Genomic DNA, 21,527 nt, shown 5'->3' with positions numbered 1-21,527 from the left:
CACTCGCCCCCCACTAATCAGCTGTCTGCTGTGGAGGCCGGATGTAAAGTGTCAGGAACTGCTTTCTAACTGTGGATGGACACTTGTGGTTTGTAGTACTACGCCACTTTACTGTTGCCAGGAGGAAACATGGCGCCGCACTTGCGCGTTTCTCCAGTCGCACACATGACGTCACCAGTGAGACGGCAGATTCTTACAATATGGCGGCGCCCATCAGTCACGGCGTGATATACTAACTACCGGCCAGTAATACGATGTGGTGCGCGCTGTTCAGGTCGGTCAGGGCCGCTCGTGTCCTGGCTGAGAGCGGAGGAGCTGCAGGTCAGTGACGGCGCACAGTGATGACGTAGCTCCTGTTACTGCGGTCACGCCATTGTCATGGAGCCGGACAACCTATCGTGTACTGACCGCTGGGACTTGTAGTTTTCCAGCAGGTTGCAGATACTGAGTAGCCTCGGTCAGTGCTGCTGCTGTATATACTAGGAGCATGCTGTGTAACAGTATGTCACTGTGCACTGACTGCAGAACTCTCAGGGATTTGTTGTCAGACTACAACTCCCATCATGTGCTGGCAGCCTGCGCTCAGGGGCTTGGATTTCCTAATTGTAGTTGTGTAGTATAAATGATAAGACCCCGGGGGCAGCTGACATTTTTTTGACTTTGGGCCATCACAGAATTTCTGCCCAGATTCAGCTACAGAAACACATGGTTGTTGATTTGTTTTATGTGAATGCACAAAGTTTGTACACGTTATGGCTAACGTTCACACTTGTGATCCTGCCTGCGGATTATACACTTTTAGATTAATGTTATGACCACACCCAAATGGGTCTGGGACCCTTGTTTTTCTTCACTGCACCTCTATGGTAAGGATGGTCTATTCTGTGTCCTGCCTCTATGTGTAAAGGAGTTGTCCACTACTTGGTCATTCCCTTCTTAAAAGGAATCTGTCACCCCATTTTTGGCTTATAAGATGCGGCCACCGCCATCAGGGGCTTATCTACAGCACTCTGCAATGCTGTAGATAAGCCCCCCCCCCCATGTAACCTGAAAGATAAGAAAAACCAGTTAGATTATACTCACCGGGGGGTGTGGTCCGGTGCGGTGGGTGTTGCGGTCCTGTGCCTCCCATCTTCTACAGATGACGTCCTCCTTCTAACTTCTCCCTCGGCTCCTGCACAGGCGTACTATATCTGCCCTGTTGGGAGCAGAGTACTGCAGTGTGCGGGAAAGATCAGAGCGGTCCGGTGCCTGTGCACTGCAGTACTTTACTCTGCCCTCAACAGGGCAGATATAGTACACCTGCGCGGGAGTCGAGGGAGAAGTTAGGAGGACGTCATCTCTAGAAGATGGGAGGCACCCATCTTATAGGCCAAAAATGGGGTGACAGTTTCCCTTTAAGTGCCCAAGTTACCAGAGTAAGATTAAACAAAAAAACATCCGTTCCAGCAATGTTGACACCGAGTTCCCCGTAGTATGTGGGACATTGTCACATGAGCGCTGCAGCCAATCAGCGGATGCTGCACATCGATGTGCCAATAAATCTAATAATCCACTAGTGTCCAATAGTGAGAAACAATGGCACTTCAAGTAGACATGTTAAACCAATTTTTGGACTTACATTATAGTCTGCCGAAAGAAGAGAACCGTTAAAAACCGTAGTTTTTTCAATTATTGAAAAATGTATGAATAAATATAACATTTAGTATTTCACAGAGTGGCCTAGTAGTGGGGACCCCAATCTAATCCTGCTCAGCATTGTATAGGATATAGTTTAATATAGCAATCAAAAAAAGAAAATACCAATAAGTATAAGTGGGATCTAAGGGAACAATCCAGGTCCAGTGACCATACAAATAAACAAGCGTTCAATGTAACAACTGAATGAATACAATAAAGGTATAATAACGTAAAGATCCCACCTATAAGTATAATATTGCCACCCTAATATGCAATAAGGGGATACAGTCCTTGCCTAGTAAATACTGACACAGCTCCACTGTGGTAAGACTAAATATACAAATATACAGCCGGCATCTATCGTCCCACAGAAAACATTAACCAGAAGTAGAGCAGATTCCAATGAAAGAAGTTATGCTGAACCATATAATCAGGATGTCCTAATGGAGGCAAGAATACTAACCTGAACAAGGAAGTAGACTGAGCGTTCTCCCTCACCCCGACGTGCGTTACGCCTATAACTACTGTTTTTAACTATTTAATGGTTCTCTTCTTTCGGCAGACTATAATGTAAATTCGAGGTTTAGTTTAACATTTCAATGAAGCTGATGTCCACTCTGCCAAAACAGTAAAAGCTGTCTGCAGGTGGTCGGCGGCCTCTGATTAGCGCTCATGTGACATCAGAGTGACACGTCACCCAGGAGAATCTGCACCATTTTTTTTATTTTTTTAATTTTACTTGGGGGACTAGGAATTTAAGAAGTGAATGACTATAATTTGCCTGGTTTTGACAGACGCAGCCTAGCAATGTACTCAGCTTTCATAAACTTTGAATACAGCCGCAGCACAGATCCTGAGTTCATATCCCATCATGGACATTTGCAAAGCATTTCTATCTCCATATTTGTGTGGTTTTCCTCTGGGTTCTCCTGTTTCTTCCAATACTCCAAAGACATACTAATAGGGAATTTATATTGTGAGCCCCAATGGGGACAGATATGATGACATCTGTAAGTTTCAGTGTGTCATGAAATGCACACATCCATATAGTCTTCACTATAGATTCATCACTTGTTTCGGGGCTTGCATTTATAAGGGTCAGAGGGATGGAGAGATTCTCACCGATCCAATGCTATAAATGATCAGCTTTGCATTATTAGGTTATACATTGTGATAGCTATTAGGATAAAAGTACCAGTTCCCTATAACTATAGGACCCCGTACACATTAGACTGTCAGTCAAGCAATCATTCAGTCTACAGCTATTTCATCTGAATCCCACAAATACAGGTATACTCGGCGGCGTGTTCCTGTGTTTTCTAAGAAGTCTCAAAAGCTTGCTTTGCAACATCCTTTTATTTTATTTTTGTTAGCCATTAAAAGGTATCATGGCTACAAGATTATTATTTTCTTTTTCCCACGGAGAATCAATCCTGTGTTTTTGTCTCTGCCAGACTCATTTGGAGGCAACTTATCTCCTCGCCAAAGAAAAGTGACAAGGAATCGAATTCCTTCTCATCATCTATGTTGGGAGGGTCAGGAGGCCCCCATATAGATTAGATTATTTTATGCTCTAGCCAATACCTGTGAAATGGTTTTTTTTTTTTTGGGGGGGGGGGGGGGGCTCTAGCCTCTAACTGACTTATCGTAATGTATACCTAAATGTTTGTCAGGTCTTTTAATTCTTTAATGTAATTGTTTAATTTTTATTCCCCACCCCAACATCCCCCACAGGAACAGTCCTACTTCTAAGGAATTTAGAGCATCATAGGGTTAATAGATTAGCTGCATGTCTACATGGAAGAGACTCTGCTATTGGCAGTTTGTTGGGGGTACAGCAACACAGTCCATCAAATGAACTTCTCAGCCCACAAGCACCGGCCGTCTCCTTTAATAAAGGTAAATGTCTGTGAACATTTTGTATTGACTATTTATAATATTGTTTAAATAGCAATGAAACATACTGATCTTGTAGACAATACGCTACATCTAGACCAAAAAATTGTGATAGAAACATACATGAGATAAAATTCCAATTTTTATTTCAACATATAAAATGAATAAAGTGCCTCCTACCATACAAGAAGATCAAAATTAGCGAATACAAAAGTTCAAGGGACATAATAGAGACATATATTGAAATCTATATATCAAAGTTGTGCATAAATATTTTCTGCAATTTTTTGTGAAAATATCTTGAAAAAATATAAAGCAGAAAATATCTTTGAAAGCACATCATATAATTATCATCTTTAAATTTTATTCTTATATTTCTCTTTCTTTTAATGTTTTATTTATTGAAATCTGCAAGTTACATCAGAAAGAAAGCAATCAACAAAGTAGCTTACGAAAGTATTATATAACCTACAAATTCCTTATTCTTATATTTCTCAATAAAATCTTTTTTATCACACACATATTGCAAAAAAACCGCATGGCCTGATTAGTGATAATTCACATAAGATAGATTCAAACTGACATTACAAAACTGACAGAATAGAATAATGGAAAACTGCATCAGTTTATAAATTGTGTGCTCCCCTAAAAATAACATTCTAAAGAAAGTGCCACCAAAATTTATCAACCTTCTATTTAATTTATATATTCATTAGAAAAATTCCTTATAGCATATTAATTCTACACGAAATAAAGGGGCAAAAAGCACACTGAAACAGTTCCCAATATTGCTTTGTGCCTTGCACACTGTTAAATCTCATTAGAATTACAGACCAGAGCAAATAATTGCAGCTACAATTACTGCCGTTATATTACATATAGCGCTACATTGTATCACGGCTCACAACTAGACATATCATTCACACTGTAGATGTCTTATAAAGGCATATTACCTATTCCCCGCTCTTTTCTCATAAATGCCAAATGGCTCGCTAAAGATCTTAGACCCCGACGCGCGTTTCGCTGTCAATGCTTCCTCCAGGGGGTGTGATATATAGCTTTCAATATATGTCTCTGTTATGTCCCTTGAACTTTTGTATTCGCTAATTTTGATCTTCTTGTATGGCATGAGGCACTTTATTCATTTTATATGTTGAAATAAAAATTGCAATTTTATCTCATGTATGTTTCTATCACACTTTTTTGGTCTAGATGTAGCGTATTGTCTACAAGATCAGTATGTTTCATTGATATTTAAAGTGTGGCCAATCCCTTGGTAAGGGAAATGGGTTTGGGTAGTGTGTTTATTGTTTAAATAGGGATGTGATGAATGACAAACCTCAGCAAATCTTTGGGGTAATCCTGAATTTCCTACATTCGCAGAATCCTCCTTGGCATTCCACACGTGGATTACAGCATGCTTCACCACCTTCTTAATGTAGATGGTGTACCTTTTTTAATTCTCAAAGATGTAATCTTCCTTCCAAATAAATATTCAGATACCTCCATGGGCGGACACTGACAGCTTGGGGCCCTTGTGCAAGAAATGTCTGCCCCCTTTCTTTTATTGTGAAAAGGCGCACATATATATATATATAATCTCCACATGCATGCACATATCTTAAGGCCCCGTCACACATAGCGATCACGCTAGCGAGATCGCTGCTGAGTCACAAGTTTTGTGACACAACAGCGATCTCACCAGCGACATCGCTGTGTGTGACAGCGATCAGCGACCGGCCCCCCTGCTGGTATCGCTGATCGCTCTGGGAAATCTCTGGACATTTCTTTCGTCGCTGATCTCCCGCTGGCCAGCACACATGGCTGCGTGTGACAGGCGGGAAACCAGCTATCAGCGATAAAATAAAAAAATATTACTATTCTCACCTTCCGACGTCCCGCGCAGCATTCCCGCCTCTCTCCACACTCCGGTCCCAGTAATCCTTTGCAAGAATGACCGCGAGACTTCGCGATCCCGCGAGAACAGACGTCATCGCAGTAATTCTCGCAAAGGCTTACTGGGACCGGAGCGTGGAGAGAGGCGGGAATGCTGCGCGGGACGTCGGAAGGTGATAATAATATTTTTTATTTTAATTCTATTTTTGACATGAATCAGCGCTGAACACAGCGATGCCGTGCGCGCGGCGTTGCTGTGCTGATCGCTGGTGAAGCTGTCTGTCTGACAGCTCACCAGCGATCACATAGCGATTCACCAGCGATCCTGACACGTTGATATCGTTGTCGGGATCGCTGGTAAGTCGCTTAGTGTGACGGGGCCTTTACATTGTCTCCTTTATTATGTATCTTGCCATCTCTTATTACACGGTGCCCTTACTTATGTACAGCTGCGCCCCTTACACTTCCGATTATATAGAGCCCAGTCTTTATTACATACCTTCCTGTCTTGTTAGATATATAATGCAATTACAGCTGTTGTACCACGGGAAAGCTTCTTTTCTAATAGAGGAGCTGATGGACTGGTCGTCTGGTCATTGGCTGCTCCATCAGCAGTCATTTTATATCTAACAAGAGATGGGACTATGTAATAAAAGAATGTAATAAAAGGAGGCGCTGTGAATAACAAGAATAAACTGTGTAAGAGAAAGCACTGTACGTAAGAGCTGAGAAAGCGATATAATAAGGGACGGCATCATATATAACTATAGAGGATAGTACGTAATAAGGGGCGGTGTTATACATAACAAAAGAGGAAACTGTAACTAAGGACAGCGCTATACATAAGAGTACACTATATACTAAGGGACTGTGCTATACATAAGTGAGTACACTATATACTAAGGGACTGTGCTATACATAAGTGAGTATACTATATACTAAAGGACATTGCTATACATAAGTGAGTACACTATATACTAAGGGACTGTGCTATAAATAATAAGGCTACATTCCTGTATCCGTGTTCAGTGTCGGTGTGCTGCGTGCTTTTACAGACGCAATGAGCATGTCCTATGCTGATTCTCAAAATCGGATCAGAACAAAACATTCTCAGATCCGTGATTTTCATGTATGTGTGAGGGGACCTATAAAACTCTGAGTCTGAGTTCCGTCTGATAAAACAAATCTGGAAGCACACGGACGTTTCACGTAAATGTGAGAATGTAGAATAAGGGATTTAAGAAATAACATTCACTCCACGTCACACAGTGCAGATACAGAATAATATCTACATCCAGGTACTTACTGCTGACGTTTCACCTAATTAGAGCTGCTTTCTCCTGTTTCTTCTCCATCTGGTCAGACCTTCATGTCGACATCTCCCAGCCATGACTCGTCCTGTCACGATGATCATCGCAGCCCTGAAAATAACAAGGTCACATACATTGTATACATACTTGTGTCTCCCCCCCCCATTAAAAATATGAAGTGATAAGCAGCACTGTGCCCCACATTAGCTATAATCTCTGCCGCCCAATAATATAAATTATTCAGTCTGTGACTCTGCTCAATTAAATGTAAGGCTGTGTGCAAACGGAAAACATGCACGATTTTACAGTACATGCAAAGTGAATGGGATCCCTGACATCTCTTGCATAAGGATGCTTTTTTTTTCTTTGCAGATTTGCAGCAACTTCAAATCTGTATAATTTAAATTCTGTAGCATATTTCACCCGTACTAATGGGGGGAAAATGCGTAACAAAAGCATGGCAAAAACATTGCCAAAAAATAAATGTGTTTTACGCAGCGTCCTTCCTGCCAGCACATTAGGATATGAATTTTCTCCTGAACATGTGCACATAGCCTTAGTCCCTGTCCTGTGTCCCTCCAATCAGTATAAGTCCTTGATAGCGTCTTCTCCCACCCCCAAATTCATTATGATGCTATCAGGTACTGAGCATCCTCCGTCACCTCCCAATACATTATAAGTCCCTGACAGTGTCTTCTGCCGCCTTTCAATTCATTATAAAGGGTCCTATGCACCTTGTCACCTCCTCTCCCCAAAAAATTTTAAGTCCCAGAGAGCATCCTCCCCCATCTCACAATTCATTGTGATGCTATCAGGGGCTTAGCACCCTTCTCCACCACTCAACTCATCTCACATCCATAGCTATTGTCCTCCTCCCCCTGCTCCTGTTCATAAGTCCATTATAAGTCCCCCTTACTCCCATCCCAATCCCCACATCCATCATTCTCCTCTACACCTCCCCCATTATTGCCCTCTCCACCACCAGCATTGTCCTCTCCAAGACCCCAGTCATCATCCTCTCCCCACCCCATCATTGCCTTCTCCTCCACCACCCCCATCATTGCCTTCTCCTCCACCACCCCATCACCGCCTTCTCCTCCACCACCCCATCACCCCCTATCATTGCCTTTTCCTCCACTCCTCCACCCCTCCCCCCATCATTGCCTTTTCCTCCACCCCAATGGTTTCTCTGACACAGAAGCACACTGATGACATCATCCAGCCACGCGATTGTGACAGGAAGCAGGACGTATCACTGCAGCTCCGCTCTGCTGCCATTTTCTTCTATAGGCAGCGGAGCCCGCCGCACATGAGGGCTATCTGGCCTTGGGCCCCCCGGAGCCTCGTGGCCGGAAAAACAGGCCAGATTGCCCTCAGTGTCAGCTGCCCTGCAGGGGCCCCCCTCCACCTCCGGGCCTCTGTGCAGTCCCACCGGCTGCACACATGGTATGTCCTCCCCTGGATACCTCCAACTTAAACACTTAATTACTTACCTTTTAAGAAATAAAGCCCACCATATTCTTTCACCCCACTTGAACAGAGATGTTGTATAAACCCTCAGGCATCGGTCACTAACTCGCTTTTCTATACTTATATAAACCATACCACCCACAGACGTCATATCACCTATACTTCTCTCTGGGAAGCCGATATTGGCTCTACATTGTCTGAAGACTGGACCCAAATGTAGTCCTATATCACAAGTACCTTACTTAATGCCTTGATGCTTGAAACTAATTAAGTCCTGATGAGTCTACTTGACCTCAGTTAGGGTAGCAAAAGTTGTTCCTAACTATTCCACCCGATGTTTTAGAAGATGTAAATCTATAGGCCACATGTATGGTGGCTTTGCTCTAAATCCCGTAGACTTTGGATTACAGTGTATTTCCTTATGTGTTACAGGCCATAATTTATAGAAAACCCCTCCAAGAGGCTTCATTAAATTCTCATTCTAAATATTCCCAACCTTATTTCCTTCATTTTTCTTGCTAGTAAACAAGCTATTGCCTCAGCTAGGAGAAAACCAGGGCTCGGAAGTAAAAAGACTGATCTCTTGGTCCCTGATTAATGAAAAACTATCTGACAAGGTGGACAAATCTGAGAAAATCGGGTCACGATATGTAGAATATAGTATCCATATTCTATTCACCCCACCAGACTGTGACTCTACTTAACAAGTTTTACCTGGTATTTAGGATTCCACTCCCTCTCAGCAGATTCAGTGTGACTGCCGTGCGAGTAGGTGCTGCATCGGTGACTAGCAGAGGCACATGGCATATGGTGGACCATGTTCTTAAAAATAGGTTTTTGCAAGTTTGCTTGCATGGATTTCTATAATAAGAGCTCTAGGCTTAGAAGAGGCAGATACAGTGATAATGGGGGAGACTAAGGGGGGAACCTGCTTTCTGGTTCACACATTCAGTCTACTATAGTTTTCTTGCAGTAACGTATCTCTCATAGGCTAAAAGGGTCCTGTGCTATTGTAAAACATTCGGGCAGCTCCATACACGTTTGATATTTTTGGCTGGATTGGGTTTGGTCACCTTTCATTTAATGTGCTGGGTCATCGTTATAAGTAATGTTTTACCTCCCATTTGTCGTCTTTCGTAGTTTGCTTCAGTTCATAAAAATCGTAATTCTCTGTTTGCAGCTGATCAAGACAGTTTATTATTGAATGTTCCCGACCAGCCAGAGAACTCCAAAGTGCTCAAACTTGCTATTATAGGGGCTCCAAATGCAGGGAAATCAACTTTATCCAACCAGCTTCTGGGCAGAAAGGTAAAGAGAATTAGGCACCAGTCTTGTATTCGTGTTGTATGTCCATTACTGTGAACAATTCAAAGGCGTGTACACAGAACCACATCCCGTCCCCATTGGATAGACAGATGCGTGTTTGTGTAGTGACTCCCACGCCGGTCATGAGAGCGGGGTTCCTATGTACCTCCTTTTTGAATGGAGCAGTGCAGTCTTCTGCATGTGCACTGAAGCTAGGGAGAGGTTGTGATTCTGGAAACGCCTCTTTAGGATGTCATTATGGGGCTGTCTGGCATTGTAGCAACATGAGTAGAGATGAGCGAATTTGTTCGGCTTTGGCTCCGAATACGATCGGAATCGAATATTGGTTTGCAATATTCGTCGAACGCAGCCGAACATCGTTAGTCAATGGGAGTAGAAATTGCCAAATAAGTTCAGAACCGATCATAAGACATACATTCGATAGTGTTCGAATATTGAATGAATATGTCAAAATCAGATTCGGGGTCATAATCCGAACAAATTAGTTCATCTCTAAACATGAGGCTATGGGAGGGTTCAGTACATTTTGAAAAGAGGGGGCTTCATGTAAATCATTGACTGACCTGGAGCCTTCTTTTTTCTTGGTGGTTCTGCTGCCGCTGGGTAATGTGTTTTCTTGCCTTGGAGCTGCAGCAGAATCTTTCTAAAGAGAAGAGAGATCTTGGGTTGGTTGTTACAAAGCTTTCTTCAGCTTTAGCAAATAAGTCTTTAAATGGAACCTGTTACCAGGTTTTCCCCATGTAAAATATAGCCAGCACCTTTTAAACCCTCTTTCTTATACTCGCAGATGGCGCGGTCCGGTCTGATTGATCGTCTCTGAACTTGATCCAGCGTCTCCTCTCTGCTTGCGATCACTAGCACAGGAGTGCAATGGGGGTACACTGTGTGGATAAAGTGGGAGAGTCGTCCACATGAAGGAGGTCATTGATCGCAGGAAGAGAGGAGGCGCTGGATCAACACCAGAGACATCCGTCGGACCGGACCGCGCCATCTGTGAGTATTATCAAAAGTCTGTTTTTTGTGCCTTGTAGGGTGGGATTGGGGACTTAGGGCTTATACTAGAATTCTGTAAAACTAGGCTTAAATGTGCTAGCTGTACTTTATATTGGGAAAACCTGTTGACAGGTTCCCTTTAAATAGTCTCTGTTGGTTACTTAGGCTTAGAAGGAGAGGAATTGGGCAAAAAAAATCAGGAGCATCCTGTAAAGGGAAGAATAGTTGCTACTGGCATCAAATAGTGAAGTTGTCTGCGCCATTCTCATGTCAGAATTTTCTAATTTAATATTAACATACAGTTTGTAAAGGCTTTTATGTTTTAGGTGTTTTACCAAATGACTGACTCTAATGGTGTTAATACTCTTGTGTAGCTTTTTCCTGTATCCTGTAAAGTCCACACCACACGCTGCAAAGCACAAGGGATTCTCACAGAAGGGGACACCCAGATTGTAAGTACTGTACTGAGCCGAGCTTAAGATCAGTGATGGCAGCAGTGGTCCTCATGCTAGAAGCTTGTAAATCCAGACCTAGAAGACCACCAGAAACACCCATCAAGAGATACAGTGCTGTGCAGAACCTTTACCCAGGTGGAGAATAAATGCTCCAAATTAACAATGCGATCACAAGTAGAAGTGTCTAAAGTTTATTTTTATCAATTAGCAAAATGAATGAACAAAAGAGATATGTAAATTAAATCAATATTTGCTGTAACTGATCTTTGGCTTCAAAACAGCATGAATTCTTCCAGGTACACTTGTGTAGTGTGTTCGTGTATAAGATATCTAACCCCTTATATTTAACACCATACATTTTATCATGTGATGTACTGGGAAGCTGGAAAAAAATTCCAGTGCATTGAAATTTCCAAAAAAGGGTTTGTTTTTTTTAATTTACCATGTTAGCTATATGAAGTTGCAGAGGAAAGATAAGGTGGCACTTGCCAGTTAAAAGTCCATGGGAGATGGAGTGTGCGCTATTGCGCTTCTACGTTGACCCGTAGAAGCGCAACAGCGCAAAACGGCCGTCGTCACTCGCATACTCCATCTCCCATTCTCCCCGTGGACATGCTGTGAACCACTGGCTCAATAAAGAATGGACTTTTAACTGGTGAGTGTCACTTTATTTTTCCTCTGCAACTTCATTAGCTACACTTTTTTCTATTGGTGTACACCCAAAGTGTTGGGTTATATGTGCTCGTCATGGCTTATTAAGCAGTAACGCACCCTACGCAGTTTGCGTCTGTGGTTTCCCTGCGGTACAGCCCCTCTTCCCTGCTTATTTGGAGGATGTTCACTATATGGTACAACTGACCGGGCATTATAATTCTCCAGGTCAGTACGATCATGCTGATACCAAACATATATAGTTTTCTTAATTAAGTGGTGAAAATAATAGGAAATTTGTTTAAAAAAATAAAAATAAGAAATTTGCTTGTTGCCATTTTCCGAGACCTGTAACACTTTCAATTGTCAGGATAAGGGACTATGTGAGGGCTCATTTTTTTGTACCCTGAGGTTGTGAGGTTGTTTTTATTGATAACATCTTGGGTCGATAAAATGTTTCGATCACCTCTTTTTGCTCTTTATTGCAATGTTGCGGCGGCTTAACACCCTCCCCCTCCACCCCCCGTAATTTTGGAGTTTCAAGGTCTCCTCAATATGTATTTTACCAACTGGATTAACTTATTGTAGATTTTGATAGATGGGGCTTTTATGAACTCAGCGATACAAATATGTGTATATATATTTTTTAATGGGACAAATGAGGTGTGATTTGAACGTGGGGAGGCGGGTTTTTAATTTTTTTTTTTTTTTTTACTCTATTTAATATTCCCCTTAGGGAACTTGAAGCTGCAAACATCTGATTACTTTTCCTATACGTAGCAGTGCATCAGCATTTCTAGGTATAGAGAAAATCACAATCTTCAATGAATGTCAACTAAACGGTGGCTTTCACAGAAAGATCAAAATGACAGGTAGGTGGGTCTTTGGCAGACATCAGCCATCATTTTCCAGGAAAGATGTGGGCTCATTGTGCAAGTCTGCGTCAAAGTTGGGCAGCTGGCGTATTTACATTCAATAAAATTATATTTTAAAGGGCTTTTGTTAATGCACTCTTTTGGGAATTGAGCTTTCTATCAATTTTAGGATTTTTTTTTTTTTTAAACAATTTTTCTAGGTTCATTTGTACAGGTTTTGAAGAAGCTTGGCAGGAAGTTTTTTCTAAAAACTTGGAGAACTGACCACGTCTTCTCTGGATGTAGGCTTGTACAAATCCTTCTTTATCACTATGTAATCATAGAAAGTCCTGATGTTGTTTAGATCAGGGCTCTGTGGGGCCATATCATCACTTTTAGGACTCCTTTACACTGAAGATGGTTCTTAATGACATTGGCTGTATGTTTGGGGTCGTTGTCTCGTTGCAGAATAAATTTGGAGCCAATCAGACGCCTCCCTGATGGTATTACATGATGGATAAATATCTGTCTGCATTTCTCAGCATTGGGGACTTCGAGAAATGGGCAACATTGAGCACCGTACACGCCGTGGTCAGCCAAGAAAACATACAGCTGATGAAAGACACATCATACTTCAGTTCAAAATCAGAAGCTGTCCAGCAGTGCCCTCAACTCAGAACTGGCAGAAGCCAGTGTGACCCTGCTACACCATCTACTGTTCAGAGAATCCTGGCCAAAAGTGGTCGTCTTTGAAGAATTGCAGCCAAAAGCCATACCTGAAACATGGAAACAAGACCAAGTGACTCAACAATGCACGAAAAGTTAGGAACTGGCAGGCGGATAAATGGCAGCAGGTGTTTTGGACGGATTAGTCAAAATGTGAAATATTTGGCCTGCAAAAGAAGGCAGTTTGTTCCCGAAGTGCTTGACAGTAGTACAATAATGGTACTCCGCAGGCACCAGTGATGCATGATGGGGGGGGGGGGGGGGAGGTCTTCACAAATTTGCAGCTGCATTTCAGAAAATGTAGTTGGGGATCTGTTTATGATTAATGGTGTCCTCAATCCTAAGAAATACAGGCAGATGCTTATCCATCAGGGAGGCGTCTGGCTCCAAACTGTAGCAGTACAATAACCCCAAACATGCAGCTAATGTCATAAATGACTATCTTCAGCATAAAGAAGAACAAGGAGTCACGGAGTCCTGGTAGTGATGCTACGGCCCCATAGAGCCCTGATCAAAACATCCAGTCTCTTTCATTACGTGTAGTTACAGAAGGATTTGCACAAGCGACATCCACAGATCTGTGGTTAGTTCTCCAAGATGTTTGGAACAACCTCCTTACTGACTAACTTTAAGAACTCTGCAAGAGTACATAAGAAAATGAATGCTGTTTTGAAGATTAAGGGCGGTCATAGCAAGTATTGATGTGATTTAGATTTCTGTTTTGTTCATTGACTTTACATTTTGTTGATAATAACTTCTATTTTGGAAAGCATACTTTGTAGTGGTTTTTTTTCCACACCTGAAACTTTTGTAGCTTCTACCATTTGCCACTGTTTTCATATTATTAATTTTTTTTTTTTCGTTTTTGGCATAAAATGATGTACCTGTATGTCACTGCTGGGTGCACGGTGTGTGGTGCGGCTCGGTGGCTGTGCTTCCTTGACACCCGGTAAATGCCAGCTTAAGCCTCTTTCACACTTCAGTTGTTTTTGTCCGGCACCCAGACAGAATTTTGGGTTAAATCAGTGTCTGGAGGATCCGCCAGCCACAAAAACGTTGCAAGCTCTGTTTGGAAATCTTTGAGGATGTTGGCGGATCCACACAAAAACGAATGCAACGGACGGCAATCCGTCAAGATCCGCCAATAATGAAAGTGAATGGGGAAAAAAAACGGAGCCGCAAAAAAAATTGCGGATCCGTTCTTTTCAAAACCTGGCGGATTTTGACTGATTGTTAAAAACGGAAGTGTGAAAGAGGCCTAAGTTGCATAGGTGACACCTGTCTCTACCTGCAGCGGCTGGAGCCTAACTCCAGTCACTGCTGGACTTTCCAAGCCAAGCTCCAGTGGAAGTATGAGAGGTATCCAGAAATGCCTATGAGATCCTGTGCAGTATTACATCCCTCATTAATGTGTGAGGGCAATGCATGCATTGCTGAGTATCGTACCAGGAGGCACTGGCCGAGAAATTCCTTACGACTTATGTTGTCTTTAGATACTTCTGGATACTCCCGGCATGGTCAATTCTGTAAGAGCTGATCGGTAAGTTCCCTTTTTTCTTGACTGTGGGTAATAAATGGAATTGTCTATCTTTTATATGTAATGATTTATGTGATTTAGTCCACATTCCCTCCCAAAAAAATGCAAAAAATAAAAATCACTAAAAACATTAAAAATTCTAAACTGTGTGTGGAAGTGGACTATTGTATATGTTAGTGTTTCTCTACCAGTAGCTTGGGAGCCATATGTGGCTCTCAAACCTACTACATGTGGCCTCACCATTGCTATTACTGAGAGACACTGTGGACAAGACCCTTTCACTGGCTGATACCCCATTGTAGGAGTCATCACTCTTGGCCATCTACATGTACACTGGCTGCCAGTCTCCTGACCAAACTTGGCAGCATCATAGACAGAAATAGATGTAAACTTCTGGTCAGGAGACCCTTAGTCACTCCATACTTGGAACTGTGAATATTATGTTTGAAACTAGCCCTAGTCATAGTGTAAAGAAGCACTCCTATAAAAGTTTTTATTATCTTAATATATTGCAATCATCATATTATAGAGCACTGTGTACTTACAATTGCTCATTTTCCCTTTCTACCCAGCTAATTCTTCTCTTTTCTCTATTCTATGTAAAAACAGGAAGTCTCTTGTCCCTGCATAAATCATTCCCCTCTCCAACTTCTGACCCAGCTGCTCAATCCTCTCCCTGCCATAAATTTTTGCAGTGACTCATGACTTGTGCAGTGAAAATTGACCTTCTGTTTCTACATAGGACTCAGAAGGATTCAGCTAGTCAGTTTTTAATGACGTGATGACATTGACCTAATGTAAAAGAGAAGAATTATGTGGGTAGAAAGGCAAAATGAGCAATTGTAAATACACAGGGCCATATAATATGATGACTGCAATGTATTAAGAGGATACAAAATTTTGATGCAAGTGTTTCTTTAAAGGAGTTGTTCAGTCCTAAGTGATGAGTATGCTGCATGGATTCACCAGTTTCTGATCCAGGACCGGAGGTTATGTATGTGTTATACACACTCCCGGCCAGAGCCCGTCTAGTGGGCATGGTCTCACTTAATACACTTCTATTGAGCGAGGCTGCGCCCACTGGACCGACCTTGGCAGGGAGTATGTATAGCTCATATATACCCTCTGGTTCCGACTCAGAAACTGGCGAATAATTACAGTGTATATTGATTGCATTGGGGGAATTATAAGTCTGCAGTCACTGTGCAGCAAAAGTAGAATCATAGAATCGTAGAGTTGGAAGGGACCTCCTGGGCCATCTGGTCCAACCCCCTGCTCAAAGCAGGATTCGCTAAATCATCCCAGTTAGATGTCTGTCCAGCCTCTGTTTGAAGATTTCCATTGAAGGAGAACTTACCACTTCTCGTGGCAGCCTGTTCCACTCATTGATCACTCTAACTGTCAAAAAGTTTTTTCTAATATCTAATCTGTGTCTCCTCCCATTCAGCTTCATCCCATTGCTTCTAGTCTTTCCTTGTGCAAATGAGAATAAAGTTGATCCTTCTACAATGTGACAGCCCTTTAGATATTTGTAGACAGCTATTAAGTCTCCTCTCAGTCTTCTCTTTTGCAAACTAAACATTCCCAAATCCTGCAACCTTTCCTCATAAGACAGGGTTTGCAGACCGGTCACCATTCTGGTCGCTCTTTTCTGAACTTGCTCCAGTTTGTTGATGTCTTTTTTAAAATGTGGTGCCCAAAATTGGACACAATATTCCAGATGAGGTCTGACCAAAGAGGAGTAGAGGGAAATAATTACTTCACGTGATCTAGACTGTATGCTTCTGTTAATACATCCTAGAATTGCATTTGCCTTTTTTGCTGCTGCATCACACTGTTGACTCATATTCAGTCTGTGATCTATTAGTATACCCAAGTCTTTTTCACATGTGCTGTCACTTAGCCCTATTCCTCCCATTCTATATATGCTTTTTTCATTTTTATTGCCCAGATGTAGTACTTTGCATTTCTCCCAGAAGGCACTGGGAATATGCAAATGATCTCCTCAAGACTCTTCCCCTAGACTATTTCCCTCTTGTTGCACAGTTTCATTGAACCCCACCTTTCTTGTTTGAAAGTGGTTCACCACCAAATGCCCCTGGTGTATGGAGACAGCACAAAGTGTCAATCGAAACAAGGATGTGTCAGGGCAGCCCTTCCAAGGAGAGCAAATTTGGGATAAGATACACACAGCCAGTTTCTGTCAGTGTATATGTCAGTGTCTGTTTTCAGATCCCAAGCAGCAAGTATTTTATTACACCCCTAGGAGAAACGGGAATGGCTATGTACATTACCTAGGAAAGAGAGTATTTTAAATAGAAATAACAAGGTCATAAATTATGGATTCTCCAGACGTCATTGGAAATTCTGTCCAGTTTTCTATGCCTTCTGTAACAAACAAATCTTAACACACAAACCGCTCTATATCAGATACAATGCCCTGTTATTGCTTTTATGAATACGCTTATAAAGCTAATATTAATTTATTCGGACTCCCATGACAGCACCACGAGAGAGGGGATCCGCCCTGTAGGAACAGGAAACCTACAGATACAAAAAGGGCGGCACCTCTCCCACGCATCAGTTGGTTTCCTGTTCCTGAGGGGACGGGATCCTACAGAAGAACCGGATCCCAGGCCGGCCAGCCGGTACCGGTAGCGAGGGGGTCTCCTACCTCGGCCTGGTGCGGATCTCCTGGAGGACGCCACGGTGGCCCAGGATGGGTGTCACGGCGGTGGCGTGTGCAGCAGGGAGCGGCGTCCGGAGGATGTCCGTCTCCGGAATTAGGCCGCCGCCGGTAAGTATATTTCCCCCGGGGGTTCCCGGCTCCGGCGGCGCAGGTACGATGGCAGCGCGGTGCAGGGGGCTGCGACCGGGTAGCGCTGCTTCCGGGGCTCCCGGGCATCTCGCGTGACTTCCGGTCTTCCCGGGGTAGCGGTGACGTCAGGGGGCGGGCGGAGGATGCGCTTCCGGGTCAGCGCGCCACTGCGCATGCGCGAGGAATCCAAGATGGCGGCGCCCATCGGAAACACCGATGGCGCTGACCGGGTCGGCGCCAGCTGGGGTAGGGAGCTCCGTTAAGGGGGGGAGGGGCGCGGCATGGATACTGCTGACCGGAGGAGGGGTATTTAGGCAGGACCCTGGCAGGGTACCTTGGCTTGGCCACATTACTACATGCAGCAGTGTACAGCAGCAGCAGTGGTAATGGAGAGTGATCGAGAGCAGCAGCGGCAAAAGCAGCAGCGGCAAACATCACTGCCGCCCCTGGATGACCTGCGGCAGGTCAAACAGAAAAAGAAGGTGTCCCGTGACAGTGAGCGGCCGGGACGAAGTGACCAGTCCACCCGTAAAAGCTCCTCCAGGCAGACAGGAGCATCGACCGAAAGAAATCCCCCTCGTTCTCCGGTACTTGATTGTGGCACTGGTAAGTGATCTTCGTGAAAGTTCACTCAGTGACGGGACCCCCCTTTTTGTGTATTTCTTTTTTTCTAGGGGAAAAAAGCTACAAGTAAAAATAAACATAGGGAATGCGCACTCTGTGCATGCCCATTACCGGACGCTTGCCTCAAAAAATTGTGCCCCCCCTGTATTCAGCAGACGGTGGCAGAAGAGTCGCCCGCAGTAGCGGCGAGTTTAAGGGACATTGTCAGGGCAGAAATGAGGGAAACCCTAAAGTCCTTGTCCCAGCCGGAAAGTTTAAGGGGCGAGGTCCCGGCGGAGTCTGATTCCTCGGTAGAGTGGAGAAAGAGCAGAGACTCCCAGGCTTCATCTCCCTCGTCCTCCTCAGGAGAAGAGGACTCGGGGCGATTTTGTCTGCCTCTTGACCGGGTAGACAAGCTGGTCAAAGCAGTCAGAGGGACAATGGAGGTAGAGGTACCTAAGCCCCATTTGTCCATGCAGGATGTCATGTTCTGTGGGCTGGAACAGAGGAAGCGGAGAGTCTTTCCGCTAAATCAGAAGATACAGGATCTGATCCACAGAGAGTGGAAAAAACCGGACAAAAGAGGGTCACTACCACCAGCCCTCAAACGCAGATACCCCTTCGATGATCCGGCAGTGAATACTTGGGACAGAGCCCCTAAATTAGACGCAGCCATTGCAAAAGCATCAAAAAAATCCTCGCTCCCCTTTGAGGACATGGGATCCCTTAAAGATCCCCTAGACAGGAAGGCTGATTCTTTCCTGAAAAACACCTGGGAAATGGCGGCCGGGTCCTTAAGACCAGCAGTGGCTTCAACGTGCACGGCCAGGTCCATGATGGTCTGGTTGGACCAGTTGGAGTCACAACTAAAACAGGGTACATCAAGACAGGCAATTCTTGGGGCCCTACCGACCATCCAGGAAGGAGCAGCCTTCCTAGCAGATACCTCAGCGGATGCAGTGAGAATGGCCGCCAGAGCAGCAGGTCTCTCTAATGCAGCTCGCAGAGCCCTGTGGCTAAAGTGCTGGCAGGGAGACATCCAGTCCAGAGCAAAGCTCTGTGCGATTCCATGTGAGGGCGAATATTTGTTTGGAACTGTCCTAGACGAGCTGCTTGAGAAGGCGGGGGACGACAAGAAAAAATTCCCAAACCTTTCATCGGCATCCTACCGTCGTCCATTTGGTAGAAGGAGATTTGGCCAGGGGAGAAGGCGCAACTCTTCGCCTGTTAGAGATCGGCCCAGATGGGAAGACAGAAGGAGACGAGGTACGGGCTATATGTTCACACGCTCGTCGAGAGATCAAAAGAGACCAAATCAATGACTAGCAATTCCCGTGGGGGGTAGACTGTCATCCTTCTTCCCGGCATGGTCACAGATTACGAATAGTGACTGGGTGCGCAAGGTAATATCCACCGGGCTTAGGTTGGAATTTACCCAGATCCCGCGGGACACCTTTAAACTAACCCCCTTAAGATCTTCTCATCTCGAACAAGCGGCTTTAGAAGCGGAAGTCTTGAGCCTATGCCAGAAAAATGTCCTGGTAGAGGTTCCAGAAGCTGAAAGAGGAAGAGGTTTTTACTCTCCCCTGTTTCTAATCCAGAAACCTGATAAGACTTTCAGAACGATTATAAACCTTCGTTCCCTTAACGAGTTTTTGATCGTACATTCAAAATGGAGTCCATTAATACAACAATAAAAATATTGTTTAAAGGTTGTTTTATGGCAGTCATAGATTTGAAAGACGCGTACTATCATGTACCTATCCATATAGACTTCCAGCAGTTCCTGAGGGTGGCAGTTTCAGTAGAGGGCACAGTGCGTCATTTTCAGTATAGAGCCCTTCCCTTTGGTCTCTCAGCAGCACCCAGGGTTTTTACAAAGATAGTGGCCGAAGTTATGGCTCACTTACGGGAGGTTGACGTCTTAATCATTCCATATTTAGACGACTTCTTGATTGTAGGAAAATCAGTGGGTCATTGTAAATCCCAGATAGAAAAAGCTAGATCCAGGTTAGAAAACCTTGGATGGATTTTAAACTACGAGAAATCCCGACTCCAGCCCTTAAAAATACAGAAATTTTTAGGGTTAGTACTAAATTCAGAAACTCAGCAGTGCCTGCTACCACTAGATAAATTACAAAAGATACAGGAGCAGGTCCTTCGGGCAATTGATAATCCATCTATGACCTTCAGACAGGCCATGTCCTTGTTAGGCTCTCTAACGTCATGCATCCCAGCAGTTAGATGGGCACAGTTCCATACCAGACCCCTTCAAAACGACGTCTTGGTTAATAGCAGGGCCCTGGAAGGCTCCTTACAAGGTCGGATGTTGCTGAGCCCCTCAACTGTTACATCACTGAGATGGTGGCTTGATAGCGAGAACCTAGCGTCAGGGGTGCCCTGGATAACACAGATAACCCGTGTTATAACCACAGACGCAAGTTCCTTCGGTTGGGGAGCCCATATGGGGGACATAGTGTTACAGGGACAGTGGGATTCTGATTCTGAAATCTCATCCAACCAGAGAGAGCTATTGGCGATAGAACGGGCAGTCAAGAAACTCATTATGTACCTACAGGGTCATCACGTGAGGATACACTCGGACAACCAGGTAGCGGTAGCATATGTCAACCACCAAGGTGGAACCCGCTCCAGCGCTCTGATGCAGATAACAGAACGGCTCCTCCAGATAGCAGAGAGAAATTGTCTATCTTTAACCGCGCTCCACATCAGCGGAAAGGACAACATAAGAGCAGACTTTTTAAGCCCAAGGCTCTAAGACAAGGAGAATGGGCTTTGAACAAAGATATTACCACCAGATTGTCCGCAGATGGGGTCAGCCAGAGGTAGACCTCTTTGCCACCAGAGAAAACGGGAAAGAAAGATTGTTCTGCTCTCTGAACCCCAGGGAAGATCCCCTGGCGGTGGATGCCCTCCTGATAAGATGGGACTTTTCTCTGGCATACGCCTTCCCACCATTGAATCTTCTTCCTCTGGTAGTCAGGAAGATCAGAGAGGATCGGGGAAAAGTCATACTGATTGCCCCCTTTTGGCCCAGGAGGACCTGGTTCGCGTGGTTGAGGACCATGTCGGTATGCGATCCCTGGGTAATGCCGAACCTTCCGGATCTCCTCTACCAGGGGCCAGTCAGCCACCCACAAGTAGCGGGACTTCATTTGACGGCGTGGTGTTTGAAAGGTCACTATTAAAGAATAGAGGGTTCTCCAAGAACTTAATTGACACCCTCCTAAAAAGCAGAAAATTAACTACCACTAATATCTATGCTAGGACCTGGAAACGCTTCCTGTCCAC

The 21,527-nt window shown here is 44.1% G+C and overlaps 1 protein-coding gene across 3 annotated transcripts in view; it reads left to right on the top strand.

Annotated features, from left to right (window-relative positions):
* ERAL1 (Era like 12S mitochondrial rRNA chaperone 1) overlaps positions 1-21,527 on the top strand; it is a 63,813-nt gene that overhangs the window by 9,653 nt on the left and 32,633 nt on the right. For 2 of the 3 annotated variants that reach the window (XR_012228890.1, XM_073565504.1), the window contains exons 2-5: positions 3,415-3,579; positions 9,433-9,560; positions 10,946-11,023; positions 14,751-14,797. Coding sequence is in view for 2 of the 3 variants with exons in the window: in XM_073565504.1 (XP_073421605.1) it covers positions 3,415-3,579; positions 9,433-9,560; positions 10,946-11,023; positions 14,751-14,797 (418 nt within the window). In the remaining variant the exon portion in view is untranslated. Of the gene's footprint in view, positions 1-98; positions 322-3,414; positions 3,580-9,432; positions 9,561-10,945; positions 11,024-14,750; positions 14,798-21,527 lie in introns of those variants that run through there. The other variant, XM_073565506.1, reaches the window with a different exon arrangement.

Source organism: Dendrobates tinctorius, unplaced genomic scaffold (genome assembly GCF_039654945.1).
Source record: "Dendrobates tinctorius isolate UK_male_01 unplaced genomic scaffold, ASM3965494v1 ptg000016l, whole genome shotgun sequence".
NCBI classification, from domain to species: domain Eukaryota; kingdom Metazoa; phylum Chordata; class Amphibia; order Anura; family Dendrobatidae; genus Dendrobates; species Dendrobates tinctorius.
The sequence above is the reverse complement of the archived record's forward strand: the minus strand, read 5'-3'. Positions and strand labels throughout refer to the sequence as shown.